Raw genomic sequence first — 27,221 nt, forward strand, 5'->3', positions numbered from 1 at the left:
TCTCTTTGACCTTATGCCTCCATCAGGAAAAAAAGTTTGAATACAAGCACAGAATTGTCATGCAAGCACATGCAAGCACAGAATTGTCAATTACATATGTGTGTGCCAGTCTTAATGTTCTATGTGCTTTATAATGCATGAACAAAAAATGTCAATTAAAGATTAAAAATTATAAAATAGAAGTCCTACTATTTCTGCTACTCCTAGCACTCCAATGGATCATCTTGTGCATTTCTGAAGTATGTGTCCCTGGTCTATCAGGCTCTAGGCTGCCAGACTCAGAGTCAGTCCAGCAAGTGGCTGTTCCTTTTAGGCCACAGTCTTCCCCAGAGCAACCACACTGAGAATGATCATCTGCAGGGCAGGGGTTTGCAATGGGTGAGACCCGAGACCATGAAGGGAATGGATGAGGGGATCAATCTCATTCATTCTTTGGAACTTAAGAAGCCCTTGTCGGGCAGCCCAGGTGGCTCAGCGGTTTAGTGCTGCCTTCAGCCCAGGGCCTGATCCTGGAGTCCCGGGATCGAGTCCCACGTCAGGCTTCCTGCATGGAGCCTGCTTCTCCCTCTGCCTGTGTCTCTGCCTCTCTCTCTCTCTCTCTCTCTCCCCCCCCCCACCTTTCTCTCTCTTATGAATAAATAAAATAAAATAAAATAAAATAAAATAAAATAAAATAAAATAAAATAAAAAAAGAGGCCCTTGTCCCTAGGACAGAGCTAAGCAGTGAGGATTCAGAAGCTGCCATTCCTCTCCCTCATGCTCAGTGGGCTTCTGTTGCTCCCCTGGCAGAGTGGACATAGGAACCTGGGTAATAGATTGTACCCTCTCACTTCAGAACCGTAGCTTTTCCAGTCTGTGGATGGGAGAGGATGATGCAACATGGTGTTTATCACATCTGCCTTTGGGCCTTGAATTCTTAGACACCAACTAGCTATGATACTTTTGAGAAGGTAGATTTTTTCTTTCTTTGTTTTGTTTTATTTTATTCATCAGTAAAACAGAGCCAATTATACTCCTTAAAATTATTAAATTAAAAGAATGTATATTTTCTGAAAGGATCTGACCCATAGTAAATACTTCCAAAGAACACTATAAACAATAACAATAATAATAAATAATGTACTATTTCTGTTTGTTTTTAGTGCCTGTTTTGCTGTCTCCTGTTTGCTGATTGCATATGGAGCAAGTAACCCAAACTGTGAGTATGCTTTTCCTCTACTCTTTTGTCAGAGGCTGGGGAGAAAGTACCCAGAGGGGTTTCCTCGCCCACCTGCTCTAGAAAGCCATGCCAATCCTGGTGCTCACTGCTTAAGTTAGAAGGGATGCCTGTTAGCCTTCACTCAGCTACTTACCTTAAATGGGTGGCTGGGTAAGAGAGCAATCACCCTAGACAGATGTCTGAGAGAAGCTCCTAGAATGTACAATACTGCCATCTCATCACCAAGTCAGGCCAGTTCTCTATGGCTTCATTGATGCCAACTTGAGATGAGTTCTAAGAACCAGACCAGCTGAGGGGCTGTGCAGAAGTTGGGAGTTAAGTCCTCGGAGGCAGCCCAGGCCAGCACTATACAGATAGCTTAGAAGCTGGGGCACCTGGCTGGCTCAGTTGGAAGAGCATATGACCCTTGATCTTGGGTTGGGAGTTCGAGTCCCACATCAGGCATAGAGCCTACTTTATTTATTTATTTATTTATTTATTTATTTATTTATTTTTATTTATTTATTTAGATTTTATTTATTTGCTCATGAGAGACACAGAGAGACAGAGAGGCAGACACACAGGCAGAAGGAAAAGCAGACTCCATGCAGGGAGCCCAATGTGGAACTCCATCCCAGGTCTCCAGGATCACACCCTGGAGTGAAGGTAGCGCTAAACCACTGAGCCAGTGGGTTCAGGGCTACCCAAGAGCCTACTTTAAAAAAAAAAAAGTGATTTGGAATCCAGCTGGTCCCCAACGCCATTCAGGTGGAGCTGTTGCTTCAAGGACTTGCAGAACAAACACCATAATAGAACTTGAGTTTTGCCAGAATCTTAGCCAGGCCCATCCACTAATTTCTGAGCACCTGTATTTTTGGTTTCAGTGAAGCAGCTTCTTTAGGCCTCTGGCCTGCTGCTGAGGTTAGTGGAGAAAGGAGGATGGGGATGCAGAGTCCAAGCTCTGTAAAATAGGGGAGAAGAGGGTGGTGAGGAAGAGGCTGTTTCAGCTCTTCAGGTATCTGTCACTAACCCCAGATGGCATGTCATCCATTCTGCTTGCTCCCTGCGAGGTACTAGGCCAGGCCCTCGCCTCCCTGGAGCTCTGCTGTGGTTCCCTGATTGTGAACCTTCTGTTTCCTTCCAGCTCTTTCTGTGCTCATCTTCGTTTCCCTGGCCCTGAATGGCTTTGGTGGGATGTGCATGACTTTCACCTCATTAACAGTAAGTATTGATTTGTTAAAGATCTCTCATTCAGTCATCTTTTGGCGAATTTGAGGCAGCTTTCTTTGGCTTCCATCTACCTGCCTATGCCTGGACATCCCAAGCAGGAGAGGGCTGCAGGTGATGAAGTGGCCTGGCAGCAAAGCCAGTCATGGCCTCCTGGGCCGGGGAGGTTCTGTAGGTAGGCCTGAAGGCAGCAGAGCATGGATCTCAGAGCAGGCCCATCCCCTGCCTGCTGACCTTGGCTTAGGTGCTGAGGAAGCCAGCTCACTAGCCATGTGCCCAGGGAAGACAGGAGCATAGAGAAAAAAGCTGCCACCCACTTTTCTTTTCTCTGATTTTCTGCAGTAGCTCTGGCTAACAGTGCAACCTAAAACCAACCCTCCCTTAGAATCGCCCCACCCAAACCATTGCCTTTGTCCAGAATGGAATGCAGAACTCAGGGGAGTGTATGGCTGCCTCTCTTCTCAGTTTTCTAAATGCCAGGGTACAGAGAGCCACCCTGAGGAGGGAGATGTTTTCTTGGGATGCTTGAGTGCCTCCAGAATGTGCTGCTTTTTGAGGTGAGAGAGGTTGTAGGAAGATCCAGGTTGAAAGAAAGAAAGAGAAGGCCAAAAATGTCTTCCCTAGGATGAAGAAGGGAGCTCTCTGCAGGCTGGCCCTTCAGAGCTGGCCAATGGGAAAAAAGTGAGAATGCTATGGTCTTCAGAGAGATTTCTGTTTGGCTTGCCTCAGTTTCCCTGTGAAAAGCTTTTTATGACACAGTACCTGCCATTGCCATTTGCAGGGCACTCTGGTTTCTGATTTCCCTTCCCACTAATGACTCAGGAGTCCTGCTGTTAAGGGGCCCCTCGTTCAGCTCTGAGGGAGCCTTTGGGCTGTTGGTCTTCTGGGAAGGAGCTCCAAGATGCCAAGAGGTTCTGGCATCTCCATGACCCTTTGCCTGAAGGCTGTGAGCCCATGGCCAGGCCCGGCCAGACCTAGTGCCTCTTCTGTTCACCCTTCCTATGCCTTGCTTGGTTAACTTTGTCCTAGGGGAGAGGGATCACTGTCTGATGGAGGCCTGCAAAAATGGAGAGTTCAGGGAAATCTGTGTTAGGTGAGAAAGGCACAGCATGGGCTGTGTATGTGGTATCCTTGGGGTGTAGGTGATGTGCAGGTGTGGGTGACACACAGATGTGAGTAAACACAGATTCTGGGAACTATGATTGCTTTGCCCTCTGTGATATGAGGGAGATTTACTTTGTACTTTTTGTGTTTCTTTATTTCTATTTTTTTAACCAAGTAGATTTTCTTTTAAATGGTTGTATTCCCCTCCCTCTCAAATTCCCAGGAGAAAACAGATGTTGAAACTGTAAGAAATATTTTACAACTATCCAAAGTACACAAATCCTACTAAGTTATATAAATTGTGAAACAAAAGTCATGGCTTTATTTGTTCTTTGACAGCATGAAAATGACCAACTTTCATCAAAATGAAAATTAAAAACCTGGCATCATCCCCATTTTTAAAAAAGATTTTATTTATTTATTCATGAGAGACATAGAGAAAGAGGCAGAGACATAGGCAGAGGGAGAAGCAGCCTCTGTGTGAGGGAGCCTGATGCGGGACTTGATCCCAGGACCTGAGGATCATGACCTGAGCCAAAGGCAGATGCTCAACCACTGAGCCACCCAAGTGCCCATCCCCATTTTTTAGTCACATTGTGCCTATGTTGTGGCAGTTCTGAATTTTGGGATAAAAAATGTCAGGAATTTATGCTCTATGATGCAGAATGATGCTTTATTGTAATAAAGCATAAGACAAATGGATAAAAACCACTATACCGTGAATTACCTTTAAGAATGTCTGTGGGTGTGCCTGGGTGGCTCAGTCCATTGAACGTTCAACTTTTTTTTTTTTTAAAGTATTCGAGGATCTTTTTTTTTTTTTTTTTTTTTTTAGATTTTTATTTATTTATTCATATAGACAGAGAGAGAGAGAGAGAGAGAGAGGCAGAGGGAGAAGCAGGCTCCATGCAGGGAGCCCGATGCGGGACTCAATCCCAGGTCTCCAGGATCACACCCCCAGGCTGCAGTCGGCGCCAAACCGCTGCGCCACCGGGGCTGCCCTTTTTTTTCTTTTTTAAGATTTTATTTATTTATTCATGAGAGACACAGAGAGAGAGGCAGAGACACAGGCAGAGGGAGAAGCAGGCTCCCTGTGGGGAGCCCCATTCGGCACTCAATCCCAGGACTCCAGGATCAGGACCTGAGCTGAAGGCAGACACTCAACCACTGAGCCACCCAGGCTCCCCGAGCGTCTGACACTTGATTTCAGCTCAGGTCATGATCTCAGGGTCCTGGGATCGAGCCTCCCACTTCCCAGCTGTTGTGAGCAGGAATCTGTCTCTCCCTCTGCCCCCCCTCCTGCTCACGTGAGCATATGCATGTACACACTCACTCAAACAATCTTTAAAAAAAAAAAAGAAAGAAAGAAAGAAAAAGCCTTTAGGGGCACCTGACTGGTAGAGCTTGTGACTGTTGATCTCTGATTGTGAGTTCAAGCCCCATGTTGGATTTAGAGAGTACTTAAGAAAAAAGGAAAGAAAGCTTTTTTATTTTTTTATTTATGATAGTCACAGAGAGAGAGAGAGAGAGAGAGGCAGAGACATAGGCAGAGGGAGAAGCAGGCTCCATGCACCGGGAGCCCGACGTGGGATTCGATCCCGGGTCTCCAGGATCGTGCCCTGGGCCAAAGGCAGGCGCTAAACCACTGTGCCACCCAGGGATCCCCGAAAGAAAGCTTTTAAAATGAAGTTATAGGGGTACCTGGGTGGCTCAGTTGGTTGAGCGTCTGCCTTTGACTCCGGTCATGATCTCGGGGTCCTGGGATCAAGCCCTGCATCAGGCTCCCTGCTCAGCGGTGAGTCTACTTCTTCCTCTCCCTCACTCTCTCTCTCTCCAATAAGTAAATAAAATCTGAATAAATAAGTAAAAATAAAATGAGTTTTTAAAAAATATTTTATTTATTTATTCATGAGACACACAGAGAGAGAGGCAGAGACACAGGCAGAGGGAGAAGCAGTCTCCCTGTGGGGAGCCCAATGCGGGACTCGATCCCAGGACCTCGGGATCATGCCCTGAGCCGATGGCAGAAGCTCAACCACTGAGCCACCCAGATTCCCCTTAAAATGAGCTTATACTTGTTATCAGGTAACATTTAGGGGAGGCTAATAGGCTTATAAAGGATTTATTTTCTGGATTTTTGTGATCATAAACAAAAATATTTGTTTGTTTGTTTGTTTATATTTTTTATATTCATTTATTCATGAGAGACCCAGAGAGAGGAGCAGAGACATAAGCAGAGGGAGAAGCAGGCTCTCTGTGGGGAGGCTGAAGCAGGACTCGATCCCAGGACCCTGGGATCACGACCTGAGCCAACCACTGAGCTACCCATTTGTCCCAAAAATGTTTTTATTTTTAAAATCAATATATCAGGAATATGGACCATAAAATTCTGTAAGCACACCTTTATCACTTTAGAATATATCTCTTCAGTATTTAAAAAAAAAATCTACATATATCAATGTTCTTCTTTATTTTTCTTTAAAAAGGCTGTTACAGCTTGTCTTTTTTCACTTAACTCTTTCACATGTTTTTCTGCTAGTACTTGGAAATCTACCTTATTATTTTAAACTCAAGAACTCTACATTATGAAATAGTTTTATCTTGTTCTATACCATAGATACACCATAATTTATTTAACCAGTTCCTGCTGATGGGCACTTGGGTTGCTTTCCAGTCTTTCTGATGATGCTGGAGTGAACACTCCTGTACCTTTTTGTAAAATAAATTCCTGGAAGTGGGATTGCTGGCCTTTCCCCACAGGTTCTATCCTATACTGTGAATAAAACTGGCCCTTTCTCCACACTCCTTTCCCATATGCTGTTGTTAGTCCTTTCAAAATTAGCCAGTCTGATCTGGTGAAAATGATATACCATGATTTTAAAAAGTTTTTCTTTGTTTGTGGGAGCATTTTTCCACCTCTTTTTTGTGGTCATTTGTATTCTGTGAATTATTTCTTTGTGTGATTTGTATCTTTTTCTACAGGTTTGTTTATCTTTTTTTTTAAGTGTTTTGTAAGAGCTCTTTCATAGATATAAAAAATAATTAGCTCTTTCTGAGTGAGCAAGGGATCTTACCGTAGGGTTTTTAGGCCTCTGGGTGATAACGAATAAGCTTAAGGAGGGCTGTACATCCCTTGAGATTATATGCAAACAAATTGTGTGTGTGTGTGTGTGTGTACAGGTGCATTTTTCTGCAGAAGGGTCTGTTTCTTTCATCAACCTTTAGTAGGTCTGTGTGAAGGTCAAAAACACTGCAGCAGAAGCACTGGCATTTGCTCTTCACTGGCCCACTGGGAGGTCAGAGGTACGCGGGATACATGGTGACCAGGCAAGAAAACCATTTGATTGTTTTGTTTTGTTTTTTATTTAAAGTTTTTTTTATTTTTTTTTAATTATTATTTTATTTATTTATTTATGATAGTCACACACACACAGAGAGAGAGAGGCAGAGACATAGGCAGAGGGAGAAGCAGGCTCCATGGACCGGGAGCCCGACGTGGGACTCGATCCCGGGTCTCCAGGATCGCGCCCAGGGCCAAAGGCAGGCGCCAAACCGCTGCGCCACCCAGGGATCCCCCATTTGATTGTTAACTAAAGCAGAGATCTGGTTTTTGGTTTTTTTTTTTTTTTTAGATTTTATTTATTCATTCATGAGAGACACAGAGAGAGAGAGAGAGAGAGAGAGAGAAAGCAGAGACACAGGCAGAGGGAAAAGCAGGCTCCATGCAGGAAGCCCGACATGGGACTCGATCCTGGGTCTCCAGGATCAGGCCCTGGGCCAAAGGCTCAACCGCTGAGCCACCCAGGGATCCCTAGAGCAGGGGTTAACAAACTGCTGCCCCCAGGGCTAAATCTAGACCACTGGTAGCTGTGGGGCAACCCAGACTGAGTGGAGGCACTCGCCATGAAAGAATTCACCCACGGCAGAACAAAGGAAATAGAAGTTTATTGAATATACCACAAGAGAGCAGTGTATAGGACGGCAAGAGAGAGACTGTCTGCCAGGAGGTAGAGCTGGGGGGCTGTAGTTAAGGTAGGGCCTGAAGAGGTATGGGAACGCATATAATTTTCCTTTGTTGGTACATATGCCCGGTTGTACGTTGCCCATTGGTCAGCTAGGGTTTGCAACTGTTTTGAGGGGAGTCACCTAATGGCTCTGTTTGCACTCACCTTGGTGGTCACTGTGGCCTTTCTACCTCACACAGCTTCTGAGTGCTCACACCTGCTGCCTAAAAGCAGCCTCTACAATGGGAGGTGTGGATTGTAAACAAAGTTTTGTTTTTTGTGGGTTTTCTTTTTTTAAATTTTATCCATCAATTTGAGAGAAAGAGAGAAAGTATGAGCAGGGGAGAGCGGTAGAGAGGGAGGAACAAACAGACTATCCGCCGAACAGGGACCCTGACATGAGGCTGGATCCCAGGACTCCAGGATCATGACCTGATTCGAAGGCAAATGCTTAGCCCACTGAGCCACCCAGGTGCCCCATTTAAACAATTTTATTGGAACATTGCTATGCTCACTGTTATTGTTTGTGGCTGCCTTTGTGCTATAGGGGAAAGTGAGGTAGTTGTACAGAGACTATATGGCCTACAAAACCTAAAATATATGTTATCTGGTGCTTTACAACCTTTGGTCCAGAGGCACCAAGAAACTGCTCCGTTATTCTTCCCTGTCAGAGGTGTGGGGGCTGACACCCACCCCCTCACCCCCTCACCCCCCATTCTGCTGACTCCCCTTCCATATACATGAGCCAACTCCCTAAGCCCCCCCTTTTTTATTTTTTATTTTTTTAAGATTTTATTTATTCATGAGAGACATACTCAGAGAGAGAAGCAGAGACATAGGCAGAGGGAGGAGCAGGCTCCATGCAGGGAGCCTGACATGGGACTTGATCCCGGGTCTCCAGGATCATGCCCTGGGCCAAAGGCAGTGCTAAACCTCTGAGCCACCCGGGCTGCCCCCCACCTTTTTAAATATTTATTCACGAGAGACAGAGAAAGAGAGAGAGAGGCGGAGACACAAGCAGAGGGAGAAGCAGGTTCCATGCAGGGAGCCCCATGCAGGACTCGATCCCAGGACTCCAGGACCACACCCCGGGCCAAAGGCAGGCACTAAACCACTAAGCCATCCAGGGATCCCCCCCTAAGCCCTTTTTAAGTCATTTCCTCCTCCACTACTGCCTGAGGGATCTTAGTGGGCTATCTCCCACGCGGTCTCAGATGAGGGCTCTCATGGTTCTCCTTTCTAGAATAGACCCTAAAAGGGGAATGAGAAGCAGGTCAGTAAGGACGGAGCTGGAGTTCTTGGGCAATGTTTTAGGGCTGGCCGAGGCTTCTGCTGAGTAGAGCTGAATCTCGTTCTGACAGACCAGGCCTTTAAAAAGCAGAACTGTCAGGATCAGCTCCCAAAGACATGGAACTAGCAGCACAATGGCACTTTCTGTTTGTGTCTCCCACCCATGTTCTAATTTGGGGGACAAAGAAATCTTCAGGGTTGCAATTAGGAGCTTCCTAAATCAAATCTACAACTTCATTGGGGCCTTGGACAATCACTCTGATAACCTGGGAATTTGAGGGAATGTATTGCCGTGGAAACCTTAATTTGGGGACTTGCTGAGTTCTAAGGAGTTTTGTATTGCGTGGGCTGTGGTATAAATAAAAGTGACCAGGGCTATGAGCTGTCACCCCATTGGTGGAGAGGGGGGACACAGGTTGGCAAAATGCCTATTCCATACAAGCCAGGGCGAGATGGTCAACAGAGCCTGAGAGATCTGTACTCGTGGGTGATCCTTCCCTCTAGAGTGGACGCTCAGAGGAGCAAGACTAGATCCCATGCCAGGTGGGCTGCCTGATGGTTGGACTGGCTTTCCCAGGTCTCTGCAGCAGAGGGTGTGAAGTGGGCAGTGCGACAGCCTCAGCAGAGGAGGGTGGCAGGTCATCATGGGAACAGAGTACTTCCTGAGATGCAGAGCCTCAGCCTCCCCACTGGACATCTGGACAGCACACTTTGGTCTGTTTGCCTAATGTCTAACATTTGTACAACCGTTTAACTCACTTCATTGGCTGGAGTGCAAACACTTGCCTGCGGCTGAGGCGGCGTCTTTGGGCCGCCACCCTGCAATCCAGGGCCTGGGGTTGCTTAGAGATGGGAGCAGATGCAGCCAACATTGTGGACGTATCTTTTCCAGTTCATTACTCTGCCCCCCATTTGTGTGGGCGGGACAGGGAGTTCTGAGCTGGAAACCTCCTGGAGAAGTGGTTACAAAATGTTGTCAGGGTCCTTAATGAAATATCTCTCAGTGGGCTTTTCCTATTTGACTCATTGAAGTCTGACTTTAAATCTGAGGAAGAAATGATCCCATCGGAGTTCAGACCAGAGTTTGATGAGAACAGAATAACTATCCCTCTTCAAATACTGAGAAGATGTGAAGGAAGCAAATGAGGGTACAGTAGTATGAAGCACATGCCCCTGGAGGGGATGGGAATTTGGCATTTCTGCTTGACTGACCCTTTTCTACAACCAGGAGAAAATCTCCACAGCACCCCAACTAGCTCTCTGGGAGCCTAGGTGCCAGGTGAGCAGGATTCCCAATGCCCGGAGCCAGTTCTGTCTTTTGGTTTCTCTCCTGGGCCTTGAGAACCCAAAATGCCAGCTGATCGCCATTGACCCGGGAATAATTCACCCATCGAAAAGGTTCTGCCTTGTGAATTTGCTTCACCATGTGACACATTCATGGGTGAACAGAAAGTGTAGTGGAGGCATCAGCAGGGCTGGACCTGGCTGGGAAGGCAAACGAAGTGGTTTCGGGAGTGGAGTCCCTCCTCCCCACCCCAACAGCAGTGAAGCGGAAAGGTGACCACAAGGACCTTTTCCTGGCAATGTGTGCTTGGAGCTGCCCAGTTGTTTGGGGTTAGGAAATAGCCCAGCTTTGCTGAGTCTGCTTGTCCAGACTGGTACCTGGATCCTGGCCTATACAGTTTGTACAGAGCTCTGGGTGTGTATGCCAGCCATCTTTGGACCAAGTTTCACCTTTGGAAGGGGCCCCGTGGCTTTTTCCTGAGAGCCAGGGTGTGCCCCCAGCTGGTGGGCTTGGGAGATCCTGATTTGAGAAGTCAGTGCGAGGGGCTGCGTGGTAGCCCTTCTGTCCCTGCCTGCCAGCCAAGGCCTGTCTTGGGGACCCCTAAGTAGAGAAGCATCTTAGAGAGGGTCCTCCAGGGAGGCTAGCCTGTCCTCACCATTTTCTGGAGCCTAGGCCTCCAGGTTCTCTTGTCCAGTAGCTGTGATCTGTGGCCAGAGCTCCGGGGGAGGGGCTGCCTGCAGCTGCTGTTTTCCCCTCTGGGAAGGTCACACAGCCAGGGCCTGTTTACAGTGCAGCCAAGGGGCTGAGAATGAGTCACCACTGGTATCCCCGAGTGAGCAAGGCCGGCCGGCTTGGAGGCCGGGTTCTGCCCTGCGAGCCTCTTCCAGCTCTGGCCGTCTTGGCCATCTTGGCCCTTGCAGAGGCGGCAGGCGTGGCTGTGAAAATCACCCAGAGCCTGGGGAGGGGGCCTGTGCTCCCCACCTGTGAGTGCAGTTGCGAATGCAGAATCCAGAAACTGCCCCCGCCCGAGTGTTTTTCCCATCATCTGTCATTGTAGCACTGGCTCCGATTCCTACTTGGCAGCAGAGCTGGTTCTTCCCACTCCACCTAGCCCTTGAGGTCCACACTAGGGCAATCTGCTCAGTGCTCAGTGCTCAGTCACTCCATCACAGGGCTTGAGTAGCCACTCTGTGCAGATGAGTTCCTTGGGAGGCAGGAGGTAGAGGGCAGGAGGGAGGAGGAGACAGACATGAGGATGAAACAGGAGAAAGTCCACAGCAAATGCAAGTCCACTCGTAGGTGCGGCCCTGGACTGTAGAGAGGTCAAGGGGAGGGAGTGGGCAGATAGGTCCAAACGGAGCGTCAGAAGGGATGTAGAAAACCTTTAGTGGGGATAGCAGACTGAATGCTGAATAAGGAACAAATAGAAGCATGAGAGGTGAGGGTAATTGCCCTGGGGACCAAACCAAGGTTTCTAAGAGGCAGAGTAGCCCAGTGGTACAGAAATTTGATTCTTACAAGTTTGGGGGAGTCCCTTGACTTTTTTAATCCTAGAGTTTTATACCCAGTAAGCAAGGGTAAAAAGTCACACCTACCTCATAAGGTTATTTTGAGGGTTTTTAAGATAATACCTATAGTAGGCATTAAAAATAGTTGCTATTGTTATGACAGTGCTATTATTGTTATTATATGTTATACAAATATAATTATGCCATGTTATTATATATTATTATTTAATAATAAGGAAAATTCTCTAATTAAGCTGCTCCTGGGCACACCAAGTAGGGGAAATCTCCTGGCAGGCTTGACAGCTTTTGGAGGAAGAGAAGGAGCAGCTTAAAGGATAACACACAATTATTATTAACATTTTAAAAATAATTAATGTCCTTAGGGAAACCCTCTCTGCTCTTGTTCTTGCTCTTCTTTTGTGACCACACATTGACTCTTGCTGGGATGTTTATACTTTGGGTTTCCAGGGTCACCCTTGATGTTCTTTTCAGAGAGATTTCATCCAACATAGATGCCAGGTAGGCCCTGAAAGCTGACACACAGTTTGACTACCTATTAAATACTTGTATTGTTAAAAAACCACCATGAACTATGAAGAAGTTAAAGGACAAACTAAGAAAACATACCTGCAGTATGTGGACAAACTGTGACTATATTTAATATATTAAGAGCCTAAAATATTAGAAAAAAAAAAGGGGGGGTGGGAATCCCTTGGTGGCTCAGTGGTTTAGTGCCTGCCTTCAGCCCAGGGCATGATCCTGGAGCCCCGGGATCGAATCCCACATCAGACTCCCTGCATGGAGCCTGCTTCTCCCTCTGCCTGTGTCTCGCCTCTCTCTCTCTCTCTCTCTCTCTCTCTCATGAATAAATAAATAAAATATTTTTTAAAAAGCCTATAAAAAATCAATATAAAAAGATTAACATCCTGATAGGAAAAATGGACAGATGAGGAATAGAATTGATTTTAAAAATTGTAGAAAATGTTCGAAGTCGTTAGTAATCCATAAATGTAAATTTTTTCCATTTATTTTTTTAATCATGGAAAAGTTTGTTTTTTTAAGATTTTATTTATTTATTTATTTATTTATTTATTTATTTATAAAGATTGTATTTATTTATTCATGAGAGGCACACAGAGAGAGAGAGAGAGAGGCAGAGACACAGGCAGAGGGAGAAGCAGGCTCCATGCAGGAAGCCCGATGTGGGACTCTCCCGGGTCTCCAGGATCAGGCCCTGGGCTGAAGGCAGGCACTAAACCGTTGAGCCACCCAGGGATCCCAAGATTTTATTTATTTATTCGTGAGAGAGAGAGAGGCAGAGACACAGGCAGAGGGAGAAGCAGGCTCCATGCAGGAAGCCCGATGTGGGACTCAATCCCGGGTGTCCAGGATCAGGCCCTGGGCTGAAGGTGGCGCTAAGCCGCTGAGCCACTCGGGCTGTCCGGAAAAGTTTATATAAACATGGTGTTAGGGATCCCTGGGTGGCTCAGCGGTTTGGCGCCTGCCTTTGGCCCAGGGCGCAGTCCTGGAGTCCCAGGATCGAGTCCTGCGTCGGGCTCCTGACGTGGAGCCTACTTCTCCCTCCTCCTGTGTCTCTGCCTCTCTCTCTATGTCTATCATAAATAAATAAATCTTTAAAAAAAAAAACATGGTGTTTGAATATATAATGAGCTCCATGTACCCTTCTTGCAACTTCAACAGTTATCAACACATAACCAGCCTTGCCTTGTTTCTGTCTCCACCCACTATCCAGACTATTTTGAATTTTTTTTAAATTTTTTTTTTAATTTTTATTTATTTATGATAGTCACAGAGAGAGAGAGAGAGATTTGATTTTGAAGCAAATCATCAATCACTGATACATTTCATCTGTATACACAAATAAATGGATTTTAAAACAAGGATGTTGGTAAAGTGCAAATATTAAAAATAATGATCACCCACAATGCAAGAGTGGATACAGTGAAATAAACACTCTGCTGCTGGTGGAAGTTACCAATTGGTGTAAGCTTTCTGGAAGGCAATTTGGCATGGAATATCACAAAAACTTAAAAATGTGTATTCCCTTTTGCCTAATGCTTCTACTTTTGGGAATTTACCTTAAGGGAATAATAGCTATGTGCACATATGTTTATCTTTAAGAATGTTAATTAAAAAGGACCTGAGTTCCAACATCAGAGAAATGGTTGCATAAATTATAGACCATCCAGATAAGGAAATACCAGACAGTCATTACAAATTATGTTGAAGGTGAATACTAAGTTAGAAGACGTTTACAGGGGTGTCTGGCTGGCTCAGTTAGTGGAGCATGCCACTCTTAACCTCGGGGTTGTGAGTTTGAGCCCCATGTTGGGTATAGAGATGACTTAAAAAATAGTAAAAACAAGGGCATCTGGGTGGCTCAGTCCATTGAGTGGCTGAGTTTCCATTTTGGCTTAGGTCATGATCCCCTATGTGGGGCTCTGCGCTTAGTGCAGATTCTGCTTGTCCCTCTCCCTCTGCTCCTTCCCCTGCTAGTGTGTGCACTCTATCTAAAATAAACAAATCTTTTAAAAAGAAAAATAATTGGGGCAGCCCAGGTGGCTCAGCGGTTTGGCGCCTCCTTTGGCCCAGGGTGTGATCCCGGGGACCCAGGGTTGAGTCCCACGTTGGGCTCCCTGCATGGAGCCTGCTTCTCTCTCTGCTTCTCTCTCTCTCTCTCTGTGTCTCTCATGAATAAATAAATAAAATCTTAAAAAAAAATAAAAAGAAAAATAATGGGGCACCTGGGTGGTTCAGTGGTTGAGCGTCTGCCTTTGGCTAAGGTCGTGATCCCAGGGTCCTGGGATCCAGTCCTGCATCAGGCTCCCTGCAGGGAGTCTACTTCTCCCTCTGCCTCTGTCTCTGCTTCTCTGTCTGTCTCTCATGAATAAATAAATAAAATCTTTAAAAAAATAAATAGAAAAATAATTGTAATAGTAAAAATTAAAAACCTTAAAAAAATTTTTTTAAAGATTTTGTTTAGGGCAGCCCCGGTGGCGCAGCGGTTTAGCACCGCCTGCAGCCTGGGTTGTGATCCTGGAGACCCGGGATCGAGTCCCACATCGGGCTTCCTGCGTGGAGCCTGCTTCTCCCTCTGCCTGTGTCTCTGCCTCTCTCTTCGCTCTCTCTGAATGAATGAATAAATAAATCTTAAATAAAAAAGATTTTGTTTATTTATGTATTCATGAGAGACACAGAGAGAAAGAGAGGCAGAGACACAGGCAGAGAGAGAAGCAGGCTCCACACAGGCAGCCCGACGTGGGACTCGATCCCGGGTCTCCAGGATCAGGCCCTGGGCTGAAAGCGGTGCTAAACTGCTGAGCCACCCAGGCTGCCCTTAAAACAATTTTAAAGGAAGAAGAAAGAAAATGTTTATACTATATCAAGTAGAAGGGAAAAATTTTGTAAAGCAATATGTAGTTTATGATCCCAGTTTTACTTAAAAGTTACAGGTATTTAGAGGAAGATGATTAAAGGGAAATACATCAAAATAGTAACATGGCTATATCAGGGTGATTTTTTTAATTCTTTCTTCGTGTATACTTTGTTTTCAGATGTTTTACAATGGACTTACAAATCGCTTTCCTAACCAGGAAAAATAATCCTAATGTAAAATACAAGTTGTGGGTGTTGGTGGGAAGGCTGTGTAGTGATATGGTTTGACCTGAGGCTCTACTCCCCTAGGAATCGCTCTGCTGACCAAAATAACATGTTGGGGAGAATTTTCTAGGTGTTGCTAAAAGTGTTGTAGGCAGGGAGAGGCCAGGCAGGAAGGAGGGCAGCTGAAAGGCTCCTGTCCTTGTCCAGGGCCTCATCTGTCCACGGGCAGATGGGAAGTCAGTGTCCTTTTCCCGGCTTCCTGTTCGTCCCTGTCCTGGATCTTAGTTCTGAGGAGAAGACTCCAGAAGATCAAGCAGGGTTGTGGTATGCTAGCTGCAAGTCCATTGTTCTGTGGCCTCTGTCCTAGGTTAGGGTTAAGACAAACTTCAGCTTAAGAAGGTAGAAGGAAAACGGCTAGCTAGCAAGCTGTCTGCTCTTTTAGAGTGTTCCCAGCCCTATTGAAAATTTGGAGACACTCTTTGTGCCCAAAGGTGACTGCAGCAACAAAGAGTGTTTTTCTGGCTTGACTTTGCACCAAGTAGCCTTTCCTGTACCAGGCACTTGGCCTCTGGCTGCTCTCCTGGTTGGGTTCCAAGCCCTCTTTGATCCCTTTCTTCCTTCATTTCCCCTGGCTGGAGTGGCATCTCAGATTGGAACAGTTCCCTCCTTTCATATAAGCAGAACAAATCTTTGGATTCTCCCTGGGGTGGATATGACCCCAGAAATGGCTCCCCTACGAGGCTGCCTTGCTGGATCAGCCAGCACCAAGCAGCCCTAATATGTGAACTCAGGAACTGAGGCAGTCCTCTGAACCGCAGCATGCATACCTGGGAAGCAGGTGTGCAAAGAGGAAGATTGGGCACTTTCAGTGATCACCCACCTAGGTGTTCCCTGGGCTCACATGAGCATGTCACATTTCCTCTCTTTCCGGCTGGGGGGAATTTCTCTATGCTCTTTCTCCCTCTTAGGCCCTGTTTGAGAAGCCTGAGTGGACAGAGGGTTCACTCTATGCAAGGGCTGGAAGAAGAGGTATTTTTGTGCTAGAGATTTTTGGGAAGCCTGGATAGCCACCCTGGCCCCATGTCATAAAATGACTTATTGGCCATACACTACAGATTTATTCATGTTCCTCTTTAATCCTGGGATGCCAAAACATCTTAAGTATCTTACTCATATATTTTTTAACAGTGATGTTGAGACAAATTGACATACCATACAATTCACCTAAAGTATACAATTCAGTGGTTTTCAGTATATTCACAGTTGTGCAGTCATCACCATAATCAATTATATCACCCAAATAGAAACTCTGTACCCATTAGCATTTCCTCCCTATTTATTTCCAGCTTCTTGTACCCCAGCCCTGGGGAACCACTGATCTATTCTCTGTTTCTATGGATTTGCCCATTCTAGACATTTCATATAAACGGAATCACACAGTATGTGGTCATTTGTGACTTGTTTCTTTCATCTATCATAATGTTTTCAAGGTTCATCCATATTATAGTGTGTATCATCAGTACTTTATTTCTTCTTGTGGCTAAATACTATTCCATTATTTAGATAGACTACATTTTCGTTTATCCATTCATTCATTGATGGACGTTCGGGTTGTTTGCACTTTTTTGATATTGTAAAGAACGCTGCCCTAAACATTTACCTACAAGCTTCTGTGAGTCTGTATGTTTTCATTTCTCTTGGGTACATACCTTGGAGTGAATTTTGTAAGTCATATGGTAACTCAGTGTTTTAACTGTTTGAGGAATGACCAGACTGTTATCCAAAATGGTCATGTACCATCTTACATTCCCATCAGCCGTGAATGAGTGTTCTGATTCCTGTGTAATCTCATCAGTTTTTGTTACTATCTGATTTTTTTTTATTATAGTCACCCTAGAGGGTATGAAGTAATACCTCATTGTGGCTTCAATTTGCATTTCCCTGTGATTAATGATATCGAGTATATTTTCTTTTTTTTTTAAAGATTTTATTTTTATTTTTTCATGAAAGACACAGAGAGAGAGGGGCAGAGACACAGGCAGAGGGAGAAGCAGGTTCAACGCAGGGAGCCCGACATGGGACTCTATCCCGGAATTCCAGGATCAGGCCCTGGGCTGAAGGCGGCGCTAAACCACTGAGCCACCCGGGCTTCCCTCGAGTATATTTTCATATGCTCACTGGCCATTTGTATATCTTGTTTGGAGAAATATCTGTTCAGATATTTTGCCCATTTGAAAAAATAGGTTATTTTTTAAATTTTGAGTTGCAGGAGTTCTTTCTATAGTAGTATATAGATGTTCCATATTAGATGTATGATTTGCAAAAATTTTCTCTCTTCTGTGTATTGTCTTTTCACTTTCTTAGTAGCGTCCCTTGAAGCACAAAAGCTTTTCATTTTGGCGATGTCCCTTCCTCATTTTTAAGATAACTATGGGCAAAACAGGCAGACATGATGAGGGACAGTAATAGCCAAGTTCAGACTGCCTCCATTCAGCAACAATGGATGGGCTTGTGGGCAGTAGTGCTCCATGATTAAGAAAACCCTGGTATGATGGCAGGCAAATGGGAGAGGGGAGCATAGATGAGGTCCATATGAACAGCAGGTTGGCATTCTACCCGGGGAGTGATCCTCTCTTCCCGGGACGCTGTGGGCATGGGATGGGAGAGCCTCACAATGTGGCAGTGCAGTCTCTCTGAAGACTAGAGAGAGAACTACAGATTGACTGTTTGAATCTGTGACAATGTTGTCACATTTACTATGCCTGGATTTGTGCAGAGTCACAGGGGGGTTTTAGCTTTGAAGTTGTGTCAGATGGGCCCTGAATCAGCTGACATGAGGTGTGAGCATGACCTTGCTGGGAAGAGAGAATGAGTCTTTCTTGCCATTGGTCTTCTCAGGTGCCCATCACCTGAAGAGGGAGAGCCCTCCTTGCACATGGAAATTCAGAAGCAGGATTCCCAGGCTAGCTCCCCTGTCAGCTGAGGGAACTGTAGAATTCTGATTGGCACCTCCCAGAAGCCTGCTGTCTTAGAACTGAAAGCAGCTTTTGCTGACATCTGGTCCTTTGGGACGCGGATATTTTTTTTATACAGTGCCACTCTCATCCCCAAATAGATTCTTATTTTTAACAGTCTTGCTCCCTTTGAGGGATGCCAGAGGCTCCCGACTTTGCTTCCTGGCATCTCAGTGTAACCCTGAAAAGACAGGAAGGTCCCTGGCATGTGCCTGAGCAGAGAAGGAGGGACACTCACCAGCCAGGGAATCCAACAGCTCTGTCTTTACATCTGGAGTCTGAGTTCCACATTAATCTCACCTCCCTTATCAACCTTGGTCCTAAGGGAGAATTTCCAATGAGCTGTAATTACCTGCCCCTCAGTGACACAGGAGGAGAGCAGATAAGAAATGGTGCCTATGAATACCTGGACTCCCTTCCCCACCAGCCTGCTGCCCATCCTCTCAGTGGGTCTTCCTTGCTTCTTGTCTTTCAGCTACCCAACATGTTTGGTGACCTTCGCTCCACGTTTATTGCCTTGATGATTGGATCCTATGCCTCCTCAGCAGTCACCTTCCCGGGAATCAAGGTGAGGGTGTGGCCAGCCTCACATCTGAGCAGAGGCCCCTACCAAAGCTCCTTCAGCCTCCTCTGAAGAGGGATGTAATTGTGGGAGCTGGGGTTGCCCCTCCCCACCACCCACACCTGGGAGGATGCACCTGGTGGCCCTAGGAATAAAAAAAGAAAACCACCAGGCCATGAGGGAGGGAAAATTCAAGTATATCATACAGGGGGTTACAGCAGGCTGCTTTTGCATTTCTACGCTGGGGTAGAGAAAAGGGATGGGTGAATTAGTCTGTCACTGGTCACCCCACCCCCAGACTGTTGTTGCTGAGCTGTTCCTCTCCATTGGCCAGGGCGCAGCTCTGGGCTAAGTTGGTTCAGCTGTTTCCCTCCCAGGCAGGATTCTGAGCCTGTGGAAGTCACACAGGGTCAGGAGGAAGCAAACACCTCACAGACCATAAGTCCCAGTTCCCACTCCAAACACTGTTGCTCCTGCCAGGCTGCAGAAGCTGCTTCTCCCATCTCTGGCCTTAACACCATGTTGAATCCCTTTTCCTGCGGTACATGGTGGGGAGGCCATAGATGAGGAGGAGCCCCAGATGTGGACTGGCCACCAGGGAATCGAGGTGCTTAGCGGGTGTGGGGCCAGCCATCCTGTGGACTTCTAGGGGTTCTCACACTTCTGGAATGCAGAGAAGCCTACAAGTTCCTCTTCCACCTCTTCTTGCTGCCCCTGTGCCCCCAACTCCTGGACAGCTGTCTTCTAGGACACTGGGGACTCTTGTGTTGGAAATAAATGGTGGCAGTGACAACAACAGCTAACATGCTCATGCTCAGTAGGCTTCCCACCTACCAGGTCCTGTACTGAGCACTCTGAGAATCATGCTTGCTTAATCCCCACCACAGCACCATGAGGGTACATGCCAGTGTATGCTCATTTCATTTCACGGAGGAGCAAAGTCAGACATCCATCTGTTCATTTTTTGGCACCTACCATATGCAGTCTTCCAGGCTTGTCACTGGACAAGACTAGCAGGTTCCTGTTCTCAGAGAGCTCGACTAGTAAGGGACAAGGAAAGTAATCAAGAAGTCAGTAATCTCAGCCAGGGTTGTTCACTGTGAACTAGCAATGTGACAGTGACGGGGCAGTCTGGGAAGGCCTTTCCAAGGAGGTGACATTTGGCCCAAGTTGGAGGCACAGGGGGTTAACGATGTGCCAGGGTAAGCTGGGATTATTGGAATGCAGGGTGTCTGATGACCAGACACCCAGGCTGGCAGAGCTATGCCTCCTTACGCAGTTCTCACAGAGAAAGCAGAGCTGCCAAATGCCCCCTGCCTGCCTTGGCTTTCCTCTGCTAACTCTGCCCCTTGGCCCTGCGCCTACCCCATTGTGCCTGTCAGGTCATCTACGACTTTGGTGTCTCCTTCATTATCATCCTTGTGGTCTGGGCCAGCTGCTCTGGATTGGTTTTCCTCAACTGCTTCTTTAACTGGCCCCTGGAGCCTTTCCCGGGGCCGGAGGACATGGACTACTCGTAAGTGGATGTGGCGTCTGCCCCTACCCCCACCCTGGCCAGGGTCCCGGGCAGCACCGATGGACACTCTCCTGTGGCCTCCAGGGTGAAGATCAAGTTCAGCTGGCTGGGCTTTGACCACAAGATCACAGGGAAGCAGTTCTACAAGCAGGTGACCACAGTGGGGCGGCGCCTCAGCGTGGGTAGCTCCATGAGGAGCGCCAAGGAGCAAGCGGCACTGCAGGAGGGCCATAAGCTGTGCCTGTCTACCATTGACCTGGAGGTGAAGTGCAAGCCAGACGCTGCAGGTACCCACCTTGCAACCCTCACCTTCGAGGCCTTTCCTAGGATGTTGGCAGGGGGGTCTGTCCCCAACCCGCACCTCAGCAATGGGGAGGAGGCAGCCAATCCAACCTGGAAGCCCCAGCCCCCTTCACTGGGGCTGGCAGGAACTGAGGGCTTGGTGGGTGCTATCTCACTCGGTTCCCACTTCACCCCTAAAGGGCAGGCAGCACCCTGCACCCTGGTTTACAAATGACCTCACTAAGGCTCATTTGTATGAGTGAGGAGTGTGTCCAATTCATTACATACACTTGGGTGACCCGGGTCCAGCATCCACATAGTCCAGCACCTTGTATCCAACATAGGGTGATTTGGGCAGCAAATCAGGCCTCCCCTTACGGTATGCCTCTCGCCCCTGGATGGTAGGTGGGCTGTGGGCCATGAGGGTGTGGGCCTTCAGTCTCCTAATCACCCTCGCTCTTCTACCCGCAGCGGCCCCCTCCTTCATGCACAGTGTGTTCAGCCCCATATTGCTACTCAGCCTCGTCACCATGTGCATCACACAGCTGAGGCTCATCTTCTACATGGGCGCCATGAACAATATTCTCAAGTTCCTGGTCAGCGGGGATCAGGATGTAGGTAGGTGGCCCCTGGACCTCCGTGCACATCCCCATGAGACCCTGCGTGTGGTGGTTACTCCTGCCTGCCAGAGGTTAAGCCCACACCCTGGAAGGTATTAGGCTGGGCTGGTCTGAAAGCAGTGGGCTCCAAAGGATCCACTGCTAATCAGAGCCCCAACTGTTCTCTCCTGTCACCATTAGAACAGCCCGGTTTAGGGGGCAGAGGAAGGAGACTGTAATAATTACATGTGTTCAGGGTGTGGGGCTTGTGTTTTCTGTTGCCTCAGGAGGAGCCTTTGCTTGCATGTTGGTAAATGAAAACACTGCAGAAGGGAGTACTCCACCTGAGAGCCTGTTGAAAGACAAGCGGTCAGACCCAAAGTCAAGCATCTCCCCGCCCCGGGAAACCGCAGGCTCGGCTGGGGAGAGGCTGTGTGCTGAGGGGCAGGCGCAGCCCACACAGCTGGATACTTTGGGGCAGTCTGTGGCTCTGGGATCCATACCCAGAACCGGGAAAGCAAGGCTAGGCGGAGGCTTCCTTGTGTGTGTAATCCAGTTGAGGCTTGTTAAATTTGGTAAACAGAGCTGATAACGCACATGCCACTTTTCTAAAACAGACACAAGGTCTTCAACTGATTAGAGGTTTTGATTCTACAAAGAAAATCAGGACTTCCTCAGGGCTTGAGCTGAGTCACCTTTAGTCATCTCTAAGTGGGACAAACACAGTCGGTAAATCCTTTTTATTGGCACCCTCGTTAGTGTGTGACTGGTTGTTGGCGTAATTGTTTTTCCCTGGGAGAAATTACACTAGGCATCGAGAGGAATCATATACAGTTTTTAAAAGGGATGAGCAATGGAGCTTTAACAGAAGGGAGAAATGACAAAGCGATCCAGACAACACTGGTTCCACTGTGAAAATGGGCGTCCTGTGGTGAAGCAGACTGCAGAGAGCTCTCACGTGCCCTCGCAAAGTTTTGTGATGAACACTGACACAGTAAAGGCCTCGAGAGAGCCCTATAGGAAAAATAACCTATTTAGCTTTGTTTTGGTCAATGATGTTTCCCCAAATTTCTACCACGGGAACATTTTTATTGTGTAATAGTCATTGCACTTTGGGGAGAGCTGATCCATCATGTCTAAACACCCTTTATTACAAACTCAGGCCCAGAGAGGTGAAGACCCTGAAGAATGCAGGGAAAGGCCCTCAGTGGCTCTTGGAAGGCAGATCTCCCTGCTGTTGAGTTGGGGGCTTTTACTCTAGTTCTCTATGAAATCTTTTGCTGCCAAAGAGGAATTTTTTTCCAACTGTTTCCCACATTCAAAAAGCCAATTAAAAAAGAAAAATGTCAGTTTCAAGAAGTAGAGCAAGTTGGGCCGGGAGATTCAATCTGCAACTGATGGGGGATTGGTTTTCCCTGTTCTGCTCCTGTGAGCTGTTGCTCCTGACACCCTGAACCGGGTATTCTCAGAGGGGGACTGCTTCAGGATCAGGGGGCTGGTGGAACAGAACAGCACCCGCTCTGGGTGTCTGAGGGAGACTCATGGTATCAGATGTCCGGTTGGGGGTCAGGGTGAATGCTTTGGCCCTGTCCTTCCTCCCCGGACCCCGGAGAGCCAGCCATAGGAGAGGGCTGGGTTCGCCCAGTCTTCAGCACCCACACCACTTCCCCATTCTGGTCCTTAGTAAGCACCACAGGCCTGATTCATCAGCCAGCGTTCCGAGGTCCCGGTGGCATGTGACAGAGGCTCCAGCAGATGGGAAACCGTTTGCAGATGCCTGTGCTGGACCTCACCCGCCTTTGCTCCCAGAAGCCTGGTCAAGCTCAGCACACTCCCTCACTGCCCGCCATCCCCCCCACCCCCGGCACTCTGAGAGTCAGATCTGGGTGGGAAATGGCAGGTGTGCTGGGCCCAGAACCAGCCTGCTTCTACCCCCACACCCCCAGTTTCCCTATAACAACTTTTGAGATTTCAGTTGCTAACCTTTCTCCTTCTGCTGTTTTGCTTTTGCTTTCTTGATGCAGTGATGGCTACCGGTAAGCAGGGAGATTGTCAGAGAACACTGCAATATTCCCTCCAGCCAGTCTCTGTTTTACCGAGAAACCTCTCAGCCAGAACTGTGGGTGGGGGAGGGGCAGTCAACACAGCTTCTGTTTGCCTGGAAAAAAAAAATCCCATCATAATTTTAAGGCTCTTTGAAGATTGGAGCCCTTACATCAGAGCCCCTATGAGTGATGCCTTCCTAGAATATTTCTAAAGTCAGGAAGCTAACGGCTGGTCACACATGAAGCCTCAGTCCCAGGCATTGGTAATTTTGTGGTTCCCGAGTCATAGATACTTCCTGGAGCTTCTTGGGGAAGATCATTGTGACATACTGGATTTCATTAGCCATTTCTTAGAAATAAGCAGATGTGGAGAAGAGAATAGGGTGTCTTCCCCCTACTCCAGCTTTGATTTCAAAATTTAAAGTGTTTAGGCTTCCCTCCAGGCCCCTTGTGACCAAGGGGGTGATGTGTAGAAGACCCCAGAAATGTTTGCGAAGTCTTGGACTCAGCCTAGCACCGGCCCCAGGCTTCTGTGAGGGACCGCCCATGACGCAGCCCATTTTCCTCTGCAGTTGGCCTCTACACCTCCATCTTCGGTGTGCTCCAGCTGCTCTGCCTGCTGACAGCCCCTGTCATTGGCTACATCATGGACTGGAGGCTGAAGGAGTGTGAAGATGCCTCTGAGGAGCCTGAAGAGAAAGATGCCAACCAGTGCGTAGACAGGGCCAGTGCCCTGGCTTCTGGCTCCCAGAGCCCAATATTAGTCAGGGACAGGGTGGGCTGCTCAGGTTTCAAAGTCAGCAGGAGAGGCGACAGGGAGTTATGCCCACAGCTGTTCATAAGGGCTTTAAGACAACGCTCTCTCTGCTCAGCACACATTTAAGTGTATCACTTAGTTATGAAGAATCTTTGGTGCTCGGAAGTTAGGAGAGCACTGGCTTGATGAGAGAAGGTGAGAAACCAGAGGGGAGGTCTGTGTGCAGACACCAGGTGACCAACCATTCTGTTTTTAGGACCACAGTCCCATGAATAGCACAATGGTTGAATGAGGTGAAAGCAGTCCCGCTTGCCTGCAAGGTTCACTCTGCTCAGTGGGAGTAATAAATTGCTAGAACCACAGGATGTGTTACTAGGTCTGTTCATAATTGTCAGGATGAAACAAGGTTCTGAAGCCCCGCTTTTGTGAGGGTTGGGCTCCAAGATCAGAGGATGTTAAACGCTGTCTTCCATGACTCCACCTTAATATAATAAGCAACTGTTTATTACTTTAGGCCCTGTGCCAAACACTTAATAAACAGTATCTCAGTTCAGCCTCACAACACCTTGATGAGGCGTGGACTAGTGTTCTTCCCATTCTACAAATACGGTAACCAAAGTGAGGAGTTGGCATGGCTTGCCTGAGGTCACATAGTGAGGAAGTGGTGGGCCTGGGACTCCCTGTATGTATCCAGCACTTGGCATTCATTCTTGGATGTCACACAGTCGTTCCTGAGGTATCTGTGGGTAGTGGGACTGGAACTGGTAATAGTAAGTTCACAAGGAAATAATTACAGAGAATGCTCTGTTATCTAGGTCAGGTCCTAAAGCCAAGAGGCTATTTGTGCCCATTCCAGTTCCATCTGCTGTGTATTTGTTTCTCCTTCACCCCCTCCTGCCCCCAAAGGGGAAATTCACTCCCTCCCTTATTTGACTTACTATCTGACGTGTCATCAGCTCCCTACAGATTTGGGTGAAGTTGGAGCCAATGGTGTGAGGAGGCTTTGCCACACCCTGACTCGGGCACCTCTACTCTTTCCCCCCCCCCCCCATCATTTGTGCTCAGTTTCCATTGAGGCAATGCAGTGTGTTGATAACTGTCTTCTGGTACCCAACCTCTCCACTGAGGTTCACACTCAGCGCTCCGTTGAGAGTGTGCAGCGGGAGTGTCCTTAGTAGAGGTCTAGCCCTGACAGTCCCTCAAACATGCTCAGGTTAGTCTCTGAGTCTTGGATTGTCCACAAGCTGTGACTCCTAAGGCCTGACTTCTTGGAAGAGCCCTTCCCCTCCAGGAGCATCCAGCTCCAGTGTGTACTCTTGTCTCCACAGAGGTGAGAAGAAGAAGAAGCGAGACCGACAGATCCAGAAAGTCACCAATGCCATGCGAGCGTTTGCCTTCACAAACCTGCTGCTTGTGGGCTTTGGGGTGACCTGCCTCATTCCCAACCTGCCTCTACAGGTGGGTATGGGGAGAAGGAGAGGCCAGGTGGGGTATGGGACAGTAAGACTTAAAGAACAGTAAGACTTAAAGACTTAAAGACATAATGTGTCATGGAAGCCATCAACAAAGACTGTGATTTTTCATTCATTTACCTCAACCAAGTCAGCCAGCACACTATTATTTATCAAGGGCTTCTTACCTGCCAGGCTCTGTGCTTGATGCTGGAAGTGACCTCTAATGAAACTGGAATTGCCTTTCACAGAAAACTCTTGTCTATGAAGGCATATCATTCTTCATGGCCTTTTGGGCATCTTGCATGCCACGAACACCACCATCATACCATTTCCTGGAATTATAAGGGGGAGTTGTATGACTACTTGTTTTGCATTTGCTCAAACAGCTGAAACCTGATGTCCAAAGAGGTCTGGCCAATTATGGCATTGGTAGGATCATCTGCTCCTCTGGTACAAAAGTACCTACAGGGTATCTATGTTGTAGAGAGTGGGAAAGACTGTGATGATCACTTGGCATCGGGATTCAAAAGCTTAATTTCTTTTCACAAGGTTTCTAATGCTTTGAAACTTGGCTTTTGGCAAAAATTGGGAACAGAGTATATTTTGTCACCTGTCCGCTCTACCCTTAGGTCCATGAAAGTATTCTAGCGCTGGTCCTCAAGTTTTTGAACTTTGAAGGGTCATGAGTGATGGCATTGCTTCCCCATGGGTTGGCCCAAGTCCAGATAGTATCTTGGGCCAGATCCAGAAGGAAAGTGAGAATCTATTCTTTTTTACAAGTGGCCATGGGTACTTTCACGTGTATATGCCAGCACTGTATGTGCAGACCAGAGTAAACCATCAGAGACTTGTACCAGTTCCCAGCAAGAGTGTCATTGCATCCCTGGTGCCCTCCCAGCTTCCTGGTAGCTGCCCTCTCTGCAAGTCTAGCAGATTTTTGTCTTGACCACTTTGTCCAATCCGGGAGCCGTGCTCCGTAGGGACAGTCATTTGCCTTTTGTTTTATTTAGTTCTCATTGAAAGAAAAGTTCTGAAGAGGCAATAAGACACTCAATGTGGAAAGGGGGAGCCTGCACAAGTATGCGCGTGCATAGTCGGGCATAGCCCTCTTTTAACACTGCAGAGAGCAGCCCAGGCCCCCTCCCCACTCGCACTCCTGGGAACAGATCCTGGCTGCGAGCAGGATGGCAGGGCTATGTGCAAGGGGCAAACAAAGGGTCCTAGTGGCAAAACGACTGCTCTCGTGCTTCTCAGGAATCATTTACAAGTGCTTCGAGAGCTCGCTAAGCCTGCCAGTAGTGGCTTTTTTGAGAAGCTGAGTTTTCCTTGGGAGGGGAGAAGGAAAACTACCTGCCTGTAGGGCCTGGTTGACCAGGGACAGAGACCTTCGGGCACAGTCCTCAGATCAACCAAGGTAGGAGATCAGGTCACCTCCTGTTTAGTGCTGTGTCGATGCATACGTAACACCTGACTTGGTGGAGGCAGGAGGAGCCTTTACTCAGCATTTGCCAATTTCCATGGTGTAAATGCTTTCATCCTGGCTGATTTCAGCCAGCATGAAACCACCAGTTGTGGAATTAGACAGATTCACGGTGACACGCCATCATGAGGTACTCCCACTTGACAATAAGTAAAAACCTCCAGAGCACAGATAACAGTAAAACATAGGAAAATAATTAAGAAATGGTGAGTTTTGAATATCCGTTTCCTTTTTTGAACATAACTTGTTTGATTGTAAGTTTACAGATTTAATTT

The 27,221-nt window shown here is 47.3% G+C and overlaps 1 protein-coding gene and 1 long non-coding RNA gene across 6 annotated transcripts in view; one reads left to right on the forward strand and one right to left on the reverse strand.

The window, feature by feature from the left end:
* Positions 1–27,221, forward strand: part of SLC43A2 (solute carrier family 43 member 2) — a 45,230-nt gene that overhangs the window by 10,424 nt on the left and 7,585 nt on the right. For all 5 annotated transcript variants that reach the window (XM_072779094.1, XM_072779092.1, XM_072779095.1 and 2 more), the window contains 8 exons: positions 1,143–1,198; positions 2,343–2,419; positions 18,727–18,819; positions 20,196–20,329; positions 20,414–20,616; positions 21,083–21,229; positions 23,828–23,966; positions 25,341–25,470. In XM_072779094.1, the coding sequence (XP_072635195.1) occupies positions 1,143–1,198; positions 2,343–2,419; positions 18,727–18,819; positions 20,196–20,329; positions 20,414–20,616; positions 21,083–21,229; positions 23,828–23,966; positions 25,341–25,470 (979 nt within the window). The remainder of the gene's footprint in view (positions 1–1,142; positions 1,199–2,342; positions 2,420–18,726; positions 18,820–20,195; positions 20,330–20,413; positions 20,617–21,082; positions 21,230–23,827; positions 23,967–25,340; positions 25,471–27,221) is intronic.
* On the reverse strand, positions 21,782–25,793 carry LOC140606142 (uncharacterized). Its single transcript, XR_012008546.1, has 3 exons — positions 25,652–25,793; positions 23,194–23,368; positions 21,782–22,224 (listed from the first exon to the last, which is right to left on the reverse strand). It is a non-coding gene; the product is annotated as an uncharacterized lncRNA (long non-coding RNA).

The sequence above is a fragment of the Canis lupus genome, chromosome 16, assembly GCF_048164855.1.
Source record: "Canis lupus baileyi chromosome 16, mCanLup2.hap1, whole genome shotgun sequence".
Lineage (NCBI taxonomy): Eukaryota > Metazoa > Chordata > Mammalia > Carnivora > Canidae > Canis > Canis lupus.